The sequence below is a fragment of the Eleutherodactylus coqui genome, chromosome 4, assembly GCF_035609145.1.
Source record: "Eleutherodactylus coqui strain aEleCoq1 chromosome 4, aEleCoq1.hap1, whole genome shotgun sequence".
In the NCBI taxonomy this organism is placed as follows: Eukaryota; Metazoa; Chordata; class Amphibia; order Anura; family Eleutherodactylidae; genus Eleutherodactylus; species Eleutherodactylus coqui.
In genome coordinates, this window is record NC_089840.1 from 277,761,049 (window position 1) to 277,783,568 (window position 22,520).

At 43.2% G+C, this 22,520-nt stretch overlaps 2 protein-coding genes across 2 annotated transcripts in view; both read left to right on the forward strand.

Moving 5' to 3' along the window:
- Positions 1 to 22,520, forward strand: part of LOC136626719 (zinc finger protein 208-like) — a 214,852-nt gene that overhangs the window by 165,005 nt on the left and 27,327 nt on the right. The window contains exon 22 of the mRNA XM_066601725.1: positions 15,863 to 16,848. Within this exon, the coding sequence (XP_066457822.1) occupies positions 15,863 to 16,848 (986 nt within the window). The remainder of the gene's footprint in view (positions 1 to 15,862; positions 16,849 to 22,520) is intronic.
- LOC136624470 (gastrula zinc finger protein XlCGF66.1-like) lies at positions 874 to 15,662 on the forward strand. The gene is made up of 7 exons (XM_066598449.1): positions 874 to 925; positions 5,087 to 5,219; positions 5,599 to 5,778; positions 5,868 to 5,991; positions 6,078 to 6,138; positions 6,505 to 6,607; positions 15,634 to 15,662. The coding sequence occupies exons 2-6, from the start codon at positions 5,142 to 5,144 to the stop codon at positions 6,509 to 6,511; spliced, it is 450 nt and encodes a 149-aa protein (XP_066454546.1). The 5' UTR covers positions 874 to 925; positions 5,087 to 5,141; the 3' UTR covers positions 6,512 to 6,607; positions 15,634 to 15,662.

Here is a 22,520-nt window from a genome sequence, read left to right on the forward strand (position 1 = left end):
AGTAACATTTCAGTCCACTTGGTTAACCCCTTCCCGCTATAGGACATACAGTTACACCCTGCGGGGTCGGGTATGTAGGAAGAGAGATCACAGGGCTATCCCTCTTCATACAGCATGGGTATCAGCTGTTTATTATAGCCGACACCCTGCGGCAATCAGATCAACAGCATGTAAGAACAGCAAAAGCCGAGGGAGGTGGCAGTCCAACCACCGGACTCCAGGCATCAATGTATAAACGAATCCAAACACAGGAACGCGGCCGCACGGGGGAATCAAGCGTCTTACCAATAGCTTTCCGTAAAAGGGAATCAAATCTTTATTGCAGTCCAATCAAACATGTGACATTTCGACCAAACATATCTGTGGTCTATACCAGGCATATACCACACAGAGACATGTCCCCATTAAATAGTGACCATCCCACGAATACAGACACACCCACCAAGAATAACAATCACCTCTCAGGTGTAACTCCGGGGTCCACTGTATATCGTATGCCGGCACCGTCTGTAAAGACATCATAGACTTGTACATTACACACTCGGCTCCGCTCCTCCGTCTCACACACACTCGGCTCCGCTCCTCCATCTCACACACTCGGCTCTGCTCCTCCGTCTTGCAGAAACTCGGCTCCGCTCCTCCGTCTCACACACACTCGGCTCTGCTCCTCCATCTCACACACTCGGCTCTGCTCCCCCGTCTTGCAGAAACTCAGTTCTGCTCCTCCGTCTCACACACACTCGGCTCTGCTCCATACAGCCACTGAATACATCCTCACACAGCAGAGTCCTGCATCCACTGAGCAGAGAGACCTGGTCATGTGACCCCTTGTCTCCTCCCACACACTGATCACATGACGGTGACATCATCACAGGTCCTGTAAGCACAGAACAACCACGTGGCTCCTGTCCGACTGCAGCTGGAGGTATGTGGGGGTCACAGCTTCCCCTTGTAGAGACCCCGGGAAGGGGCAGGAGATTAGCGGCCATGTAACGCTCCTCTGGGGAGTCTGGGATGTACATAGGAGATGGTACAAGGCCTCTGCAGCGCCCCCTATTGGCAGGCCCGTAACATGACTGGGAATAGAAGCCTCCGGAAGGCAGAGACCATCTCCAGCTACAATCAGGATTATTTGGCCTCCACTACAAATTCGCTTCTACAATCCGTACAAAATCCCCCCAGAAGAATATAAATAAGTGACACAACTGATAGGACGAGCGCTTTCCCCAAATCCCCACAAAATGACCCTTTTTCTGCCTCCTGTGGCCCCAGAATCCCCCATGAGGTCTTTAGTCCTGGGAGCCCCTTCTGCTGAGCAGCTGCAGATGGACAGCAGCTTCTGCCGGCGCTCCGGAGGAGTCTTACCCTGTTCCTCGCGGCCGCCGGCTCACTGATGCTCTGGGGTTTGGGAGGTGCAGCCGCCGTCTTGTCGCTCCAGAATCTTCCGTCTTCTGAAACCAGTTGAAAATCCACCCCAAATTGTTGCCCCTCTGGTCTAATATGAGCCGCATCACTTAGAGTTTAAGAAAGGAGCATTGCTACAAACACAACCCTTTGAAGTACGTCGGGGGAGGGTACAGCGATGGGGTCCAATGTAACCCCCCATATGTAACGTATCTATGTTGCCTTTTGAAGAACAGTTCATTTATGTTTATTTTACAGACTTGCTGAAGTATGGGGTAAGTTTATTGATATGTTTTGTATAAGGCCTCCTTCCCACGGACGGATTTCCGCCGCGTAATTCGCGGCGGAAATCCGCTGCGTTGCGCGCAGCTATTAGGTTCTATTGAATATATGGAATTCCGCACCGTGAAATCACCCGACCTCACCCGCAGCATGCTCTATTTGCCGCAGGTGTACGCGCGGATGGCTTCCATTGCAGTCAATGGAAGCCGTCCGTTCACGCTATCTCCCACTGTAGCACAGCGGAAGATAGCGTGAAAACGCTTCCCCGCCTACCGCCGCCGCGTCATATGGGAGCGAGGACGCCGGATCCGCAGGTAAGTTTGGGGGTCTCTGGGGGGCGCCGTGACGGGCTCCGCCGTGGGCGCCGTGGGCAGCCGGCCTAAGACAGGGTCCTCTATAGTCATTTGTTGATGATACTAATTCTGTGAAGAGAGGTTGAGATTTACTATTGTTTATAAACAGGAATCGGTGAGATTTGTGGACACGCGAGTCATCAAGGTGTCGTCGCAACATTCTCTACTTGGTATATATACCAATTATTGCATTAATTTGGTGTTTATCTGGTGTTCACGCGGAAAATCTTATGAAGCCGTGGTTACTTTAGAGATACCGGGAAAAAAATATGTTCACCATTTTGCATAGTCCTCTGCGTTACCCAGGAAACACCACGTGGAGGTAACCATGCGACGTTTCCTTTATATGAAATGACATCAGGAAGTGAGAGAATTAGATTCCATACGTAAAATTTGGACGCCAATTCTTTTGCCCTTCGAATTGAATAATCGAGTTGGGACCCATTAACTTTTCCTATTTATGACATAATCAATGCTCGTGCCAAATTTCAAGTTTTTATGACATCGTGAAGCGAGACAATTACATTCCGTACGTAAAATGTGGACGCTAATTCTTTTGCGCATAGAATTGAATAATCGATTTGGGACCCATTAGCTTTTCCTATGTATGACATAATAATCAATGCCCGTGCTAAATTTCAGGTGAGAGAATTAGATTATGTACGTAAAATTTGGACGCTAATTCTTTTGCGCATAGAATTGAATAGTCAAGTTGGGACCCATTAACGTTTCCTATTTATGACATAATCAATGTTCATGCCAAATTTCAAGTTTCTATGACATCGGGAAGTGAGAAAATTAGATTCCCTACATAAAATTTAGACGCTAGTTCTTTTGCACTAGAATTGAATAATCGAGTTGGGACCCATTAGATTTTCCTATTTATGACATAATCAATGCTCGTGCCAAATTTCAAGTTTCTATGACAATGGGAAGTGAGAGAATTAGATTCCATACGTAAAATTTAGACGCTAATTCTTTTGTGCTTAGAATTGAATAATCGAGTTGGGACCCATTAATTTTTCCTATTTATGTCATATTTAATGCCCGTGCCAAATTTCAAGTTTCTATTACACCAAGAAGTGAGAGAATTAGATTCCGTACGTAAAATGTGGATGCTAATTCTTTTGCGCTTAGAATTGAATAATCGAGTTGGGACCCATTAACTTTTCCTATCTATGACATAATCAATGCCTGTTCCAAATTTCACGTTTCTATGACACCGGAAAGTGAGAGAATTGCATTCCGTACGTAAAATTTGGACGCTAATTCTTTTGCGCTTAGAATTGAATAATCGACTTGGGACCTATTAACTTTTCCTATTTATGACATATTCAATGCTCGTGCCAAATTTTACGTTTCTATGACATTGGGAAGTGAGAGATTTAGATTATGTACGTACAATTTTGACGCTTATTCTTTTGCACTAGAATTAAATAATTGAGTTGGGACCCATAAACCTTTCCTATTTATGACATGATCAATGCTCGTGCCAAATTTCATGTTTCTACGTCATCGGGAAGTGAGAGATTCCGTACGTAAAATTTGGACGCTAGTTCTTTTGTGCTTAGAATTGAATAATCAAGTTAGGACCCATTAACGTTTCCTATTTATGACATAATCAATGCTCATGCCAAATTTTAAGTTTCTACGACATTGGGAAGTGAGAGAATTAGATTCCGTACCTAAAATTTGGACGCTAGTTCTTTTGCGCTAGATTTAAATAATCTAGTTGGGACCCATTTACTTTTCCTATTTTGGACATAATCTATGCTCGCACCAAATTTCATGTTTCTACGACATCGGGGAAGTTGGAGAATTAGTGGTGAGTCAGTCAATCAGTGAGTGAGTCAGTGAGGGCTTTCGTCTTTATATATATATATATATATATATATATATATATATATACATATACACACACTTTTTAAGCTAAACTGGTCTGTATTGAGGAATGGCAAAACCATTACCTACTCTTCTTCACTCCCTTTCCTTACATCAGCTAGCTTCACCCTTCGTAATCTTGCTCTCTGTTAGAACAAAACATGCTTCAGTATGAGAGCTCCAACAGTACACATATCATAAATAACACACGGGCCCTTCACACTCACACACACAAAAAGTCACAAAAATAACAGATTCACCTTATTAATGGTCAGAATCGACAAGTATTACATTCTATGCAGCGATCACGAAGCAATCACGGATGAAAGTTCATAAGTAAATAAGGTTTTCTCACTTTTTTTTATAGAGCTCCTTAATCTGTCTGTTTCACAATGCAGAAAAGCCTGAGATTCCATAGACTTCTAGAGGAGCCAGCTGGAAAAGGGAGGTGGAGGGATTTTAGCAGTGGTAATCACAGCGAAACAATGACAGGTCCTCCAGTGAGGCATTTCATTTAATTTACATTGTTCTGGCGGTCGAGGGATTTCGGGGCTGCGATGTCAGGGCACTGCAAGATGCTGCAGCCAGCCGTGTAAAATCATGAAAAATACCCGCGGCTCTTCTTTGCTCATGAGATTTTAAGCTCCGATAGTAGCGGTTTTTAACACGGCTATCGAAGCGCTAAAATCTCGTTTGTCTGAAGGAGGCCTTAGGCTAACTTCACATGGATGAGTGCAATATCGGGCTGTGAATCATGGCCCAATATCACACTCACCAATATGTGATTTCCCCGTGGATGTGAGGTGTTTTTATGTCAAAACTGCCTCATATCACTTCAGGAAAGTAGTGATCCACCATCACGCCTGACACCTGTGGCAGAGGACCACAACGTTTCTCCCATTGTCTTCAATAAGAGACATCATATGGCACTCACATGCACCTAGCACAGGTGCAATGCTGCCATAGTCCCATTAAAAACAATGCGTGTAGCGAGAGCATGCCCAAAGAGCAAACGTGCCGCAATTTTTTACCTGACATTGGCGTGTAAAATGCACACTGCCAAGCATAATATGACGCTATATTGGGCTGTGTGAATGTAGCCTTATTCATAGCAGTCATATAGAGCTTTGGGGTGGTTTACATTGTCTCGTCTTCTTCCCATTCAGGATCCTCGGCTGATATCTTCTATATCAGATAATATTCCTGATTGACCCGACAAGGATGGAGAGGAACCGGGACAAGATGGCGGAGAGTATATTCACCCTCACCCTAGAGATACTCTTCCAGCTTACAGGAGAGGTGAGAGATTCTGGGGATGACGTCACGTACATCATTATTATCTATGTCAGTCTCTGGTCACATCTACGGCAGAGGATTTACTGCCAATTCATCATAAATGCCAGGAAAATAATAGAGCCGGTTGTTCTGGTAGAATGATGGAAACCCAACAGATCTACTATAAGGCAATTGGAGGTTGTTGGGGATCATTATTGTCCGTCATCTAACAGAACCAAAACTCTGATCATTTCATTCTTCTGCTCCTGTGACTGAGTAGAACAACGGAGATGATGAACACAGATGTGAGGAAAATCTTACTAATTGTTGTACATAACTGGAGACATGAAGGACTCTGGGAATGTCTGCAGGGATATTTATGGATGTGTCTCCCCATAAACAGGATTACACGGTAGTGAAGAAGACTTCTAGTGATGGCTGTCAGGCCCCGGTGTCTGATGGATGGGGAAGACCCCTGAGCCCAATCACAAGGCCTCCACCTCACCCCCTGATACTGGAGGAGATCAATGAGCAGAAGATCCTAGAACTCACCAACAAGATGATTGAGTTGCTGACTGGAGAGGTGATACTGCTGGAAATGCTGGGACATTATACAGTAACGCTATGGCGGTATAACGTGTCTGGGTGATGACGGTATCATTGTGTTGTCAGGTTCCTATAAGGTGTCAGGATGTCGCTGTCTATTTCTCCATGGAGGAGTGGGAGTATTTAGAAGGACACAAGGATCTGTACAAGGACATCATGATGGAGGACCACCAGCCCACCTCATCACCAGGTAATAGACAGGACTAAATCCACACGGCCTTTATTATTTGTATGTAGAGAATGAATTCAGTGGCTGTCTGTGTTTTCTGCAGGTAGATCCAGTAAGAGAACAGCAGCAGAGAGATGTCCCCGTCCTCTTCTTCCACAGGTTAATCAGGTAGATGGAGAGAAGGTCTCATGAAATCTCCCCTCTGGTCTGTAGGACGGCTGGGAAGGTCTTGTGTTCAGTCTTATTATATGATACTTGTGTAATGAGAAAGCTGGAGATGGCGGGATTACAGTCGACCGCAGACATTAGATCTCCGCATCTTATCACTATTTTCTGGTTCTGGAGACTTCTGATTGGAATAAAGAAGCAACAGGTTGCAGTTATACAGGAGACCTGCAGCTATTTGGCCCAGATCACTACTGCTGTCATGTCATTCCGACTCCTCATACTAATTAATGACCTTTTCTGGCCATATAAAACCTTCCACACGACTTCTCCAACTGTGTGATGACTTTTACAATATTTGTTTCACAGCTGGTGAAACTGGAGGAAGATCTGATCCCTATTGATGCTACAGAGACACATGTGAGGGGGGATCAGCCGTGTAAGGAGGAGATACCTACAGGTGACCACCCAGGTAATGCTTTTTTAGGTGGGACGATCTGCCTATATAAACAACTGCACGAGTGGTGACGTCACTGCTAGTTATTAGCGCTCATGCAGGTCCCTGATGGCTTCTCGCTCAGCACTCTGAACGGGGAGCGTTTGCATGCAGCAAGAAATCAGCCATCCAGCAATGATTTTTATGCTGGCTGAAAGTGAGCGACAATGAAAAGTGTGCGGACGGTGAAGAATGTTTTTTACATTTGGACGTAACAATTATCTTGCATTTTCTTTCATTTGAACGAGTTTTCCACAATAATCGTCCCATGTTAGTGGCCCTTTAGACTACATGTAGAGAAGAGTCTGTGTAGTCAGGTTTTTTCAGCTGTATATTCACTTGTTTGTCCAAAATGCATAATAATGTGTAAATGTTATTTAACCCCTTAGTGACCACCCATACGTCTTTTCCTGTATGGGTGGCTGGGCTTTATTCTACAAGGCCGTGAAAAAACATCGGCCCTGCAGAATAAAGCTGCGGGGCCGGGGAGTGCAACAGCTCCCTGCTATGAGTCACTGACAGCCTGGGGCTGTCACTGGGGTCCTTGTGTGCGGTCCCCAGGCACACGATAGCTGGTTTTTAAAAGGTAACTGCATTCATGTAAAAGTTAAAAAAAAGTTTTAAAAGTCTGTTTGCGACCACCACCCCTCAACAAGCTTACTAGTCTGAGGAGGTGCAAAGGCTCACAGAGCACCACTTTTTACACCCCATCCTTGCCATTGAGGTCAAGAAATACTCCCCCCAAAATTAGCTGTATGTGTATGGTTTTCTGGCTTGTGGTCAATTCCCAATTATTGCTATAAAGACTTGCTTAAAGGGTCTGACATTGATTTGCAGGAATACTGCCATCCAATAGGTGGCGCTGAAAGGTATTGTTCCATCTTGCTTATTTGCATATATTTCCCAGAGGAGCTTGCATGGCCATATAAGTCTCCTCACTCATCTTGTAGAAAAAAATTATTTCTTTCTAACACTAAATTTTACCCCCAGAATGTTTTCTCATTTTTACGTTGATAGGACTGTGTGAGGGCTCGCTTTTTACGGGGCGATCTGTAGTTTGTATTGGTACCATTTTGGGAAAGATATATAAAAACTTTTGATTCAAATAGATTTTATTGCATATATCAGACAAACAGTGTTAATTTTCTGCATTAATCATGAAAAAATCAGATATAACTTTCGAAAGAATATAATGATCGAAGGGAGAAGTAAGGTAGGTCTGGGGGAGGAGCGTTTATCCCTAGTGGGGTTTGACGAGACAATTATGTCTCGTGCTAGCTACTTCTTTCGCGTTCCCTCTTCCTCGGCTACCTTTGGGATTCGTGGTGGCGAGGCTTGTTACGGCCCCCACCTTGAGTATAGCAAGTTGTTCTCCCTTCGACTATGTGGAACTTAACTCTCTTAACACACTGAAGGGGGGGGGGGTCTAGAGGAGAGAGGGGTGTGGGGGGAGAAACGAGAAGAGCTGCTGTGTGGGGCCCCTTGAGGTTCTGCTTTATGGTCTCATCTGCTTATCCCTTGGCCTATTGCCTAGTCCAGCGAGCCTTGGGCTACCCACTTTTTAAGATTGCCTGAGCCTCTGAACGCCACCCATGGCTGCCAAGTCTTGAGGGTGGTTTCCCAGGTCTTGGGATCGTCAGCCCCCATTTCGTCATATCTCATAAGGGTGTGGAGTTCCTCCACCCACATGCCTCTAGTGGGGGTGGTTGGAAAACGCCAGAACCTCGGTATTAGCCTTCTTACTGCTATTATAAAGTACCTTAGTAGGCTTGTTTTGACATCTTTCACCGACCCTGGGAATAGCGAGAGTAGGGCTAGTTTTGGGTTTATCGACAGCCCTGTGTGGTTGATGTGGTTAAAGAGAGCTGTCACCTCATTCCAGAGGGAGGCCACTGGTCGGCAGTCCCACCAGATGTGTATCATTGTGCCCCTGCTCTCGCCACACCTCCAGCACATGGGTGAGGATTGAGGGAAGATCTTCTGCAGCAGGTCAGGCGTTCTATACCACCTTGTGACTAGCTTGTAATTGAGGTCTTGGATCCTGCCCGCTGAGGAGAGTTTATGTGTGAGGGCCCATACTTTATCCCAGTCCTCCTCTGTGAGAATGGTGTCAAGTTCTGTTTCCCATGCCTCTTTGTAATTCAGGGTCTCGTCCTCTGTCTCACGGTCCAGCAGTAGGAAAGATATATAAAAAATTTTGATAGCTTTTTAATCAAGTTGTTCTTGGAGTAGCCAAAACAAAAAGGTAATTCTTCCACTGCATTTCTTTTGTGTGTAGACCTTTATGGATCTGGTGATACCAATTTTTAGATTTGTTTTTATTTTATAATTTAAAAAAGTCTTTATTTCTTGTCCATTGCATTTGGGGACACAACTGAAGAAAGTGGGTATAGATACTACCACTAGGAGGAGAAACACTAAGCAAAAAAGGTTTTAGCTCTTGCTACCAGGTATATTCCTCCTGCAGGAACCAGCTGATCAGTTTCAGTGTTGTCTAGTTGTCTCTTTTTTAAGAGGCAGACTTCTTCATATTCAGACTCCGATATTCAACTGGCATCCTTCCAGATCTGGGAATATAGGGCTCGCTTTGGACTCTCCCTGTTACTCCACTGAGGAGGATGAACAGATTAGCGTTAAATCTTCTTTTGTTGGCTTGACCCTCAGAATAGCTGACCCGACAGCTATATTAACCCCCTTCCCGCTCCAGGATGTACCGGTACGTCCTGGGAGCCTGGTACTTCCCGCAACAGGACATACCGGTACGTCCTGGGGATAGCGCGAGATCACATAAGATCCCGCGCTATCCTGCAGCGGGAGCCGGCTGTCAGTCACAGCCGGCATCCCGCTGCAACAGCGGGGGGGCATCGGAGATGCGCCCTCCACTGTTAACCCCTTCCCTGCCGCGATCTAAGTAGATCGCGGCAGGGAAAGAGTTAACAGAGGGATCGCGCTCCCTCTGTGTCTCCGGCCGGCTCTCGCGATGTCATAGGCACAGTGCTGCAAGTCCCTCAGAGGGACTCAAATAGTGTAAAAAAAAGAAAAGAAAAACGTAAAAAAAAGAAAAATGTAAAAAAAAAATGTAAAAAAACCCTTTTTTTTATGCTTTTTCTAATATTAGCATAAAAAAAGTAAAAAGAAAAATGAAAACCCCACATATTGGGTATTGACACGTCCATAACGACATGTACAAAAAGTTGAAAACGGGGGCGTGGCCTAGATGCAGACCCGAGCAGTCGTGTTTTCCTAAGCTCTGCTCAAGCCCGGTTATTAAGCAACTTTAAAAGCATTTCCAGCATAAAAATCTTGCCAAAATTTATACTAAGGATCCCTAGAGTGAAGAAAAGAAGGAAAAGCACATTACCGAAGGGAGAAGCCGGGAGGGATAGAGTTCTCTGCCATCCAGGGTGATCGGAGAGGTGAAAACCCCTGGAGACGTGTCAGAAGCCTCACTTATCCACAGAAAGAATCTCTATAACGGAGAAAGTAGACCGGAGCACCAGCAAAACCTCCGCTAGGTTTCTCCGGTGAGTGACACACTTAGAATCCTACTGTGGCACGGGAAAGGGGTGACAGCTTAGTCTCCGACGGTCGCGGCTGAGCGCTGCATGCGGAGAAAGGTGACAGCGCTAGTACCAGACCGCACATTACCTCCCCAAACCTCCCGACAAAAGTGAACCCAGAACGGCTTACTGTCTGCTCTGAAAGGCTTTACCCACACTAAAGAAAAGGCTGAGAATAGAGAGATCAGCTCCGCAGCGCACAGGTGCCAGAGACAGAGCTCCTGAGTCTCGCAACGTAAGCCTTCTGGAGCGCGGGAACGGACCGCCATTTTAGACACCAGAAACCGCGGCTGAACATAGTATACAGAGAGAAAGGAAAGGGGCATTATGAACTTACATGTTGCCTCCCTGAATCCCCTGTTACAACACAAACAACTGCAGTTGCTCACTCATACAAAAAGGTTGAGATCGGGAAAGCTCACTGACTGTACTACCGTGTTTCCCCGAAAGTAAGACAGTGTCTTACTTTCTTTTTATCCCCAAAAGCCCGACTATGTCTTACTTTCGGGGTATGTCTTATAATAAAAAAAAATCATTACTCACCTCCCCCGGCGTTCTGTCGCGCTCCGGCAGGATGTCGCTCGCTCCTCGTCCCCGGCGCAGCATTGCTTTCTGAATGCGGGGGCTTGAAATCCCCGCCTCCAGAAAGCTAATACACACGCCGTCAGCCAGTTACAGAATGGCTGTGATTGGCTGAAGGCGCACGTGGCTTCAGCCAATCACACTATTCAATGACACCTCTATAACAGATCTAGAAGAGAGGACCGACCATATTGAAACCAAAATGGGAGAAGTAACTGCATCTCATAATAAGCTAATAGATGCACACTACTCCCTGGAGGAAGAAGTAGAAGACATAAAGAAAAAACTTACAGATCTGGAGGATAGGAGTAGGAGGTGCAACGTCAAGTTCAGAGGCATCCCAGAGAGTGTCCCACAGCATGATCTAAAAAACTTCCTCACCAAGCTAATCAAAAGCATCCTTCCAGATGCCTCCGAATTAGATTGCACTATTGATAGAGCGCATAGATTACTAAAGCCAAACTTTCTACCAGATTCAGTTTCAAGAGACGTAATCGCCAAATTTCATTTTTACCATATAAAGGATGCTCTGATGACAGCTTCAAGAAAGCAGGGCACCCTACCATCTCCATTTATCAATATAAGCCTTTTCACCAACCTGTCCCAGAATACTATACAAGCAAGAAAGGCTTTCTCTCTTATCACCTCATCGCTGAAAGCTGCAAAAATTCCCTACAAATGGGGCTTTCCTGTAAAAATAATAGTCCACAAAGATAACGCAGTGCATGCTCTAAATTCACCAGAAGATGGCGCAAATGTCCTCTCCAAGTGGAATATCTTACTACCAGAGGAACCACAGCCAGGCAAACCTCAGAGACCCCAGAGGTCCCCTCAGCGCCGCACGCTTCCTTCTACCCCGCCATGAAAACAGCATCAACATCACAAGTTTCTTCCTCGTATGATGCTGGACACGTTTTTCGCTGACCTTCAATACCGGGCCGATGGTCTGCAAGCCGAACTTTCCCCCCATAACAGGTTTCAGGTTTTTATACCTGCTCTTATCTAAAGTTTTATCTGTTTAATTTTACAGTTTTATTGCTCTTTCCTTGGAGGGCTCTTATTGATGTTTTCACATAATAAGATAGTTTATCTTAAATATGCTCTCACGAATAACATGAACAACGCAATTCGTATATTGTTTAGTGTTAACAGGCATATTACTGTTTTCGCCTGTACCTTTGTTTTAAGATCGTATATTTGCTATGCTGCTAATGTATCCCAAACAAATACACTCACAACCCACTTTAACAATGCATATAAATATCTGCTCCCAGAACGTTAGGGGATTAAATTCCCCTTTCAAACGCTCAATGGTCTGGAAGGATGCTAAAGCGACCAAAATAGACATCTTATGTTTGCAAGAAACGCACTTCGCCCAACAGTCTTGCCCTAAATTTTCAAATAAACAATACCCGCATATTTACTTCTCAAACGCCCATAAAAAACACGCCGGAGTATTGATTGCCCTAAGAGACACTCTTCACTTCTCTCTCAAGAAACAAATTTCAGACGACAAGGGAAGATATCTGATACTACAGGGTACCATAGATAATTCACCAATTACTTTGGTGAACATTTATGCACCTAACAAATCCCAAATCTCCTTCTTAAACAAAGTAATAAAGAAGGTCAAAAAAGTCCTTATAGGAAAATTAGTATTTTGTGGGGACTTCAACGTAATAGCCGACGAAAAGGTGGACTCCACTGCATCCATTAGGAATGTGCCGGTTCTTCACCCTTGGTTACATAGAGAAGGTTTATACGACACATTTAGATGTCTCAATTCCTCTTCAAGGGAATTTACCTTCTTCTCCCCAAGGCATAAAACTTACTCGAGGATAGACATGTTCTTGGTGGATAGAGGAACCCTCACCTCAATAACTGACTCCACGATTGGTGTCTCCACTTGGTCTGATCATGCGCCGATATACATAAAATTAAACGTAGGCGCCCCCTGTACCCTATCAAAAATGTGGTGAAACGATACCAACCTGTACAACATCCCTGAGAATCAAAAAATTATCAGCAAAGCTTTAGAGGAATACTTCTCTTTTAACTCTACACCTGATGTAAGTACTGCCACGTTGTGGAATGCCCACAAGGCAGTTATAAGGGGGGTGCTAATAAAACTCAAAATACAACAAAATAAAAACAAACGAGAAAAAATAGACCTTCTATTGGGATATAAAATAAAAAAATTGAAATCTCTCCACCAGAAATCTCCACAAAACGACCACCTAATGGAGCTATCCTCACTGAGGAGGGAATTAAAAAAAACGCTCCTAGACAACTACAATAGGGGCCTGACTTACTTTAAAGCAAACTTTTACTCTTACATGGATAAGCCCTCAAAATTGATGGCTAACCTTGTCAAAAAAAACAATTAAAAACAAAAATCCCATTTATCACTAGCAAAAATGCCCCCCATGACAAAATCTCCCACCCCCAGCGGATAGCTGAACAGTTCAGGGAATATTACAACAGCCTTTACAACCTTAAAGATAACCCTAACATCTTTCAGCCCACCCCAGAGGTAATAAATAAATTCCTGGACGGATTGGATCTCCCCACACTAGATACCCAAAGAGACACATTACACAAACCAATATCAAAACTAGAAATACATAAGGCCATACAAAATCTAAAAAAAACACAAATCCCCAGGACCTGATGGTCTTTCAAATGAGTACTATAGGAACTTTGCTCAACTATTATCCCCTCACCTAGATTCACTATTTAATGAGGTGACGGAACAGGGAACAGACAATAAAAGAAAACATACCACTCCCAACGTGGTTGAGTGCCTTTGAATGGGCTAATAAAGCCACTCTCTCTGCTAACATTCTCCAAACACATTACAAAGTATTAACTAACTGGTACTATACTCCCTCAAAAATGGCAAAATTTTTCCCGACCCACTCCAACTCATGCTGGAGAGACTGCGGCCAAGTAGGCACCCTATATCATCTGTTTTGGGATTGTCCCCAAATCCGTAACTATTGGAAGGAAGTATTTAATACCATACAAGTCATAACTGGCATTCGTCTTGGGCGTACGCCTCAATTGGCACTCATTCTTATCGGCTGCCAGGAAATACCAAAAAAGAAAAGAAAATGGATATGCCACTTCCTGTTGACCGCTAAAAGCGTCATAGCCAAAAAGTGGAGGAAAGCTTCCCCCCCCCCCCCCCTTGATTGGGGACCTCTTGGGCGCAGTTTCAGACCACTACTGTTATGAAAAAATATATGCAAAATTTAACAACTGTCTTTCTAAATTTGGCAGCATTTGGAATAATTGGCAGCAGTTCAAACTAAAAAATAAGTTCTAACATGTTCAAAATTGTTTAGTTGATTTATTTCTCTTACCGCTTTAACACAAAAAGAAATTTATATCATTTATAGCATATCGTTGTGTGAAATATAAAATTGAAATATCTCTCATCACAATGTGTAAATCTGTAACGATGTATTTAACCATTTCTTATATACGCTATGATATGTTTATGCTCCTACCTTTCTATAAAATTCAATAAAAATTATTATGGAAAAAAAAAAAAAAGTTGAAAACGCTTTTTATTTTGTACGACAAAAAGCGTAAAAAAACCCGCTAAAAAACAGAGGCAAAATGCTAATTTTTAGCATTTTGCCTCACAAAAAATGCAATAAAAGTGATCAAAATAGCCGTACATTCCCCAAAATGGTATCAATAAAAACTACAGCTCATCTTGCAAAAAATAAGCCCTCATAGAGCTCCGTACATAGAAAAATAAAGAAGTTACAGGACTTTGAATGCAGCTATAGAGAAAAAAAAAGATTTCCAAAAAAAAGGGGGTTTTATTGCAAAAAAGTGTAAAAACCTAAACAAAATATAACAATTTTGGTATCGTTGTAACCGTACCGACCCGCAGAAAAAAATTTGTGTGTCATTTATGCTGCATAATTAACGCTGTAAGAAAAAGAGAAAAAAAAATCTATGGCAGAATTGATGCGTTTTCTCTCCCTGGTATCATAAAAAAAATAATAAAAGTTTTACTATATAGTCTATGTACCCAAAAGAGGCACAGATAAAAACTACAGCTCACCAAGCAAAAAACAAGCCCTTATACTGCCGCGTCCATGGAAAAATAAAAAAGTTATGGCTTTTGAAAAATGGAGATTGAAAAATACCAAAAAATCGCTTGGTCCTCAACGTCAAAATAGGCCATGTCCTTAAGGGGTTAATTCCCCTATTGGAGCACTCCCTTCCTACTAAAAGCAGATGAGCACAGGGGCACACACTGCTGGAGTCCTGGAGCTCTACGGTCTACAGCAAATGGGTGACTATTCTCTCAACCTAGGAAAGTATTCTCTCTTCCTTCCCCTTTCTTCTTCTTCTTCTTCCCACCACCAATATGACCACCACTTCACTCCCCAACTGGGACCTCTCTACCTGTCCCAAGCCCCCTTGGCAATCCATTGTAAATCCCTGGGTGGCATGAAGGCTTTTTTTGGGACATAGTGCCATTTCTCCTCCTTTGCAGGCCTCTTTACACCTTGGAGTACTTATTATCCCCAGGTGTCACTGATTTTCATTGCCCTTTCATGACTAGACAAGATTATTTCTGAGGCAACTGGTGGTAAGATTTCTCATCTACCACAAAACAAAGCCAGCCATGTGTGGTTCTGCACAGAAGAAGAGGCCTCAGTTTTGTTCCTTTTACCGCTCCATCCTCCAGACCTTGGATAACAAACGATCCTTGCAGGACCAAACCAAAAGCTCTCCTACAAACTGTGTTTTTATTTTTTATACAAAGGTCATGAAATATCAGTATAATTGTAATGCTATATTCAAAAATATTAAAATCTGTTTAATCATTGGCAGATGACGTCACCAGGAGCTCAGAGGGACATCTGATGTCAACAGATTGTAAAGTGGAAAATGATCCTGTCATACAACATACATATGAAGAGCCTGCTATTATCCCAGATATATCCTCAGCCCTTCACAGCAAAGATCTATCCCCTGATCCTTTTAAACAGGTTCCATCTTCTCATTTATTACATAATGTTAAACAGAGTAAAATTTACAGAACAGATGTTGAACATCAAAGAGTTCACACAGGGGAGAAGCCGTATTCATGTTCTGAATGTGGGAAATCTTTTAACAATAAATCAGATCTTGTTAAACATCAGAGAATTCATACAGGGGAAAAGCCATATTCATGTTCAGAATGTGGGAAATCTTCTAACAATAAATCAGATCTTGTTAAACATCAGAGAATTCATACAGGGGAAAAGCCATATTCATGTTCAGAATGTGGGAAATGTTTTAACCAAAAATCAAATCTTGTGTTACATCAGAGAAATCACACAGGGGAGAAGCCATATTCATGTTCTGAGTGTGGTAAATGTTTTAACCGAAAATCAAATCTTGTGTTACATCAGAGAATTCACACAGGGGAGAAGCAATATTCATGTTCTGAATGTGGGAAATGTTTTAATCACAAATCATCTCTTGTTGCACATCAGAAAATTCATACAGCGGTGAAGCGATTTTCTTGTTCTGAATGTGAGAAATCTTTCACACAGAAAGGTCATCTTATTGATCATCACAGAATTCACACAGGGGAAAAGCCATTTTCATGTGCTGAATGTGGGAAATGTTTTAATCAGAAATCATGTCTTGTTTTACATCAGAAAATTCACACAGGGGAGAAGCCATATTCATGTTCTGAATGTGGGAAACGGTTTAATAGGAAAATCAATCTTGTTAAACATCAAAGAACTCACACAGGGGAGAAGCCATATTCATGTTCTGAATGTGGGAAACGTTATACTTGGCAATCATGTCTTGTTAAACATAAGAGAACTCACACAGGGGAGAAGCCATATTCATGTTCTGAATGTGGGAAACGTTTTAATGAGAAAATGAATCTTGTTGACCATCAAAGAACTCACACAGGGGAGAAGCCACATTCATGTTCTGAATGCGGGAAATCTTTCGCACAGAAAGCTGCTCTTATTACACATAAGAAAATTCACACAGGGGAGAAGCCTTATTCATGTTCTGAATGTGAGAGATCTTTCACATATAAAAGTGTTCTTATTCAACATCAGAGAACTCATATAGCGGAAAAGCCATATTCATGTTCTGAATGTGGAAAGTGTTTTAACCGACAATTAAGTCTTGTGATACATCAGAGACTTCATACAGGGGAGAAACCATTTTCATGTTCTGAATGTGGGAAATGTTTTAACTATAAATCAGATCTTGTTAGACATCAGCAAATTCACACAACAGAGAAACTATATTCATGTACTGATTGTGGGAAATGTTTTAAGCAGAAATCATATGTTGCTGTACATCAGAAAATTCATACAAGGGAGAAACTATAAATGACCTGAATGTTGGAAATGCAGCTAAATCAAATCTTTTTTAGACATCAGAGAATTCACACGGAGGAGAAAGCATTTCCATATCATGAATGTTGTGAATATTTTACTTGGAAGTCAAATCCTGTTGACCATCAAAAAACTCACATAGGCAAAAACTGTATTAATGTTTTGAATTTGGCAAAAGCGTTCACAAATCCCATCTTGTTAAACATTAAATAACTTATCAGGGAAGAAGACATTTTCTTTTTCTTTTTTATTAATAAATAGTACAAGAAAAAAAATTCAACATTAAAAGTCAAAACGAAGTCACATGTATTACAAGATGATTATATGCATAACTGTCAACTGTCAATTAATGTCTGTTATCTAAAAATCACCTAGAACCCAGATAACACATTTATGGTATATACCAACCAGGTGTAGAGAATATTTCATATTAATATACATAATTAAGTCTCAAAAATTGTTTCCAATAAGTAATAAATATGTAAAACCTTACATGCTTGTGTTCTTTAAATGGTAATGCATCATCCTGTAGGTTGACCCCAGACACATGGCATACGCTGGGGAGCTGCGAGGGCAATATGCTGGCTTGTCACTGTGGCACTTACCACGCTCCCTCCCAGAGGGATGCATGCAGCCAAGGCCAGGGCAGCACTGGGCCTCTTTCGGACACCCCCGGCATGGGGATGCCTGATAAACATTAGGACAGGTGAAAAAGTTGTCCTGGGTGACGCCACCGTTCCGGTTCCCACTGGCATGAACTTCAGCAAGGAAATAAACAAGCCACAGACAATTGTACAGTACCTCAGGTCCCCAGGAACGGTCAGGGCCTGGAATAACTTTTACTTGAAACTTCAACAGTACATGGCACAAATGACAAGTTTAGATCTCATTGATGCAGGAATAAGATGAAACCAAGTACCTCCACGCGGCAGGTCCAGACTTTAGGCTGCCCGTGTGTGAATAAATAAAGACGCGTACCACCACTCAGCAGAACTCAGACTTTTGGACGCTTGAGTGTGAACAATGAAACTGAAATACCTCCACCTAGCAATCCCAGACTGTAGGACGCATCTGGTGTGAATTGATTAGATAAGAGTACCTCTGCACTAGGTGTTCCCACAAGAACACACACATGCTCAACTCACGCTCTCTCTCTTTTGGGGGGCTCACTCTTCTAACAGCATTTCTGGTGGTGTGTGGGAAATCTCTCTTCCTCCTCCATTCTTCACTACATGAGGGCTGAAGGTGCTCCCATGTAGCTGAAACTCTTTGATTGGAACCCAGAAGACATGGACCTTTTCCCGTTCTCATGTACTCCTATTTATACCTTCTCTCACACCACGTGACAGGACAGAATTGTTACATTTACCAGACAGTCTCCATGTTTTGCAGACACTTAACCCATTACACACTGCAGCTGTACAATACACAAAACAGAATGACAAGACAGTTTTGCACAGTGCATCCACATGAGACATACATGTAGGACATTATGGAGGGGGCCAGGAAAGCATGCACTGGGCCACTACAGTACGCTATTTCCTCAGACCTCTGGAGATGAGTGGGAGCTGGTAGGTGTTATGTGTAGAAATAGTGAGGAAAGAATTACACCAAGGATTCTGGACTTCGTGGAACTACTTGGTACAAAAAGATAATTTCATTGGAGATAATCATATCTAACATGTTACAGCACTGAGACAGACTACAGAGTCTCCCCGCCATCCATCTCATCACTGTAGTTATGTGTGTCACAATATACAGGTATGATGTTTCCACTTCTCCTCATCAGGAGGAGCCATCAGTAATACCTCAGGGGCAGATGATGCTGGAGGTGGCCACCTTACAAAGAAGATTAACTCAGTCCAGAAGGTACAAATTCTGGAACGGGACCATTTAAGTTCAGCACCCATCTTCTGTTATCAATGACATTGTGATGTAGGAACTCCACCGAACCTAAAAAGTCCTAAAGTGTGAAGAAACTAATCGACTGATCCATCACTAAGACACCATGACACACTACCTTGCAGTTACAATCTGGAGCACATAAAGAGGGTCTGGTGCTTCTCCAAATGTAGCCAATTCAAAGTCCCTTTACTGCTGCAAAAGCCATAATAGAAAACTAATCTTTTCTCTGGAAGATTCTCCTCACTCCTCATACCATGCGATAGTCAGGAGATGCTGCAGCCAGTGAGAGCCTATAGAAGAATTAGCTGGGCTCTATAGTTCCACCATCAACAGTAAACACATTGAGGTCTCCTATGCGGATCACCTACCTTGAGGATGTGCAGAACATAGAGGAGCGCTGTGCCGGGTATCGGGGGAAGAGAGGGTAATTATACTACACAGAGCAAAGATGAACAAGCTCATCAGTATAATAACTACATAGGCCACCAGTCTACTGCCTGATCCTGGGTCTGACCCGTCTGGCTTCTTCAGTGCAGGATCCTGGTCATCGTGTTTCCTATTGGTGGTGGAACTGCAGAGCCCAGCTTTAGAGAGATCTTATAATACAGGTGATTGGGCGCCCCAGGAATATTGAGGGTTTGAGGCAGCATCGATGCACAATGTATAGTTGGATAAATATATTGTTTGCTGCAGGGAAAACTCTTAAGGTTTATTCCCTTTGGCCATGGGGCCAAAATACAGAAGCTGCTTGAGCGTGGCGGTGAGTGCAGCTGAGGGGGAGAATTAGTGGCATAGCTAAGAAGGCGAATAGGATAGCAGAGGCATCAGCCTAGAACAGCCCCTGGAGGTTCGAGGCTCTGCACAGGGGGAACACCCAGCCAGAAATCAGAGCAGTCCTTTGCTCCAGCGAACTCGATATGGTGGAATAGCGGTGATCTGAAGGATATTACACTGTCCTTACGGGTCCCCCTTCTGGGTTGTTATTGAGCTCCAACAACTATATCTACATATTATTTTCTCATGCTACAGTATCCTACAATACATGCTCCCATTATCATTCTACTAAATGCCATAAAGTATGCTCAACCCCCATTATGTATGACACATGGGTGAGTTATGGAAGAAATCCTGAGGCCTAGCTAGACCACGCCTTGGCCGAACATTTGCACTTTCTGATAAAGACATAATCAAAGTGATAATGACCACTTGTCCGCCTGTCTGTGTATATTGTATGACCCACATGCAGAGCCCGACAGCGCCTGTAATGTCAGTTATCAGCTCTTAGCTCCGCCCCCTGATCACATGACAGTGATGACATCACATGTCCTTTATCCTCCTTGTGCACTGAATGAGGGATTTTGGGTGGACTACCTCCCCCCCACAAACCCCTGCAGCCCCAGTTGCTATTGATACAGCAGTACTCAGTTTGGCATTTGCATATTGTGAGACAGCTGGGCACTTGTGTGGAGACTCCACTAAATGACACTTCACAAATGTACACATAGATAGCTGGCAATGCATATTGACCAACAACATTGAAGCATAGTCTTTCACCGCTGTCTTCACATCTCCTGAACGTGATATCATGTCATCTCCAGTGCTAATGCCGCCAACACCTGTCCAGCCTTCATCTAATCGTCAACCGTTTTCCAGTGTTGAATCAAACCATCAGTGTCATGCAAACATGTCACCACTGAGGGTTCAACACCGATGTGAAGCTAATGCAGCTTACATGAAACAGCAACAAGCCACAATTTCACTTCAGCCGCCAGCTGCTTTGTAAATCCCATGCAGCTAATATGTGAAACCAACATAGCAGAGCTGTGTGTGTGTAAGTGCATGTAGCAGAACTGTGTGGCGCATTGCGCCACCAGAAACACAGGTACTATAATTTCCTAATAATTACTGCTACCTTATGCTATCTAGCTCACTCTATTATGAAAATGACCAGAACCAAATGGAAGGCCGCTGGGGACTCTTGGACTACAATATGGCGTACACTCCCAGAATTGTTTGCAACCCAATCTCATGGGGCCTCAATTAACTTTGCTTACATCTATTTTTAAGGAAGAGATTTCTACGGCAGTGAAAGAATTCACTGACCAAATAAAGAATTTAGGCCAAAGAATAGATGATCTGGGACATAAGACAGATGATGTTGTAGTGCTAAAAGAAGATAAGCAGCACATTAAAGAATTAAGAGTTCAAATTAGATATCCCAAAATCCAAATACGAAGAGCTTGAAAACAGGTGTCAGGACTCGATCCAAAAACCTCCTGAACTCCAAACAGTAGCCTTTCTTATTAAGCTATTCAGCTATCCAGCCAAAAGCTTTGTTCTCTATACCCAGATATCTAGCTCCTGCCTCCTGGTTCTGACCCCGCCTATGTCTTTGATTGCACTTCCTCTTAAAACCTGGCCCTGTCAGAGCCTGGTTATTCTGCTCCACAGCATTTGATTCAGCTTCTGCTTCTGATTTCCTTCCTGACTATGTTAACCGCTTCATCCCTCTGTACTGCATACCAAGACTTTCTGAAAACGACTTCTGGTTTCTCCCTTGACTATGTTACCCACCTCATCTATCTGTACTGCGACCCAAGACTTCCCAATAATGACTCCTGACTATCCTGACTACTCTTCAGTGACCTGCATGGCTACTACACTCGCAGCTCCTATCCAGTGTCGATAAGAAGCTACAACAGGTCCTGGTGAGCAAATCTTCGTATCCGTGGACTTCCTGAAACAATGACTGCTCTGAAGGAGAGAACAACCAACATTTTTTCTGTACTTCTACCCAGACCAAAATCTGCAGCAAATTGACAGGAACAATCAGGCCCTTGTCCACCCGCCTAATCCAAACCTACCCTGAGATGTTATTCTAAAATTATACTACAGCTAAATGCGACATTAGCTTTTAATAGCAGCAAGACAACAGTCCCATCTTCCAGGACTCCCAACCACAGTCCAACTATTCGCGGACATCACTCCTGCCACATTAGCAACACGCAGAATGCTTTGACCAATCACCTAAGCACTTCAAATGGCTAATAAAAAATATAAATGGTGCTTCCCCTTTGCTCTCATTTTTCATCATTAGGGCAGATCTTACTCAGTAAGAAACTTGGAACAGGTCTACCAAGCTGTAGAGACTGCATGAATTCTAGTAACTGCGAGAGCTATCCCAAGAGGTCAACCACCATGTCCTAGACATACTTGGATCGTGATAGGCTCATCCAGAAGACAAATTGGATCAGCTTCTGTTGCTGCTCGGGTCCGAGCGGACATGAGTACATGAGCTGAATGTTGTCACGGGGAGCCATTAGGTCGCCAGAGTACCGATGTGTGTGACATTGGTCTTTTAAGACTGATGTTGGGTGTATCCGCAATGTGGGGGGCCTTGTGCCTGACTGACCTTATTTACTTTACGTCATAATAACCAAGTTAGTGTTGATTTTTACCTGC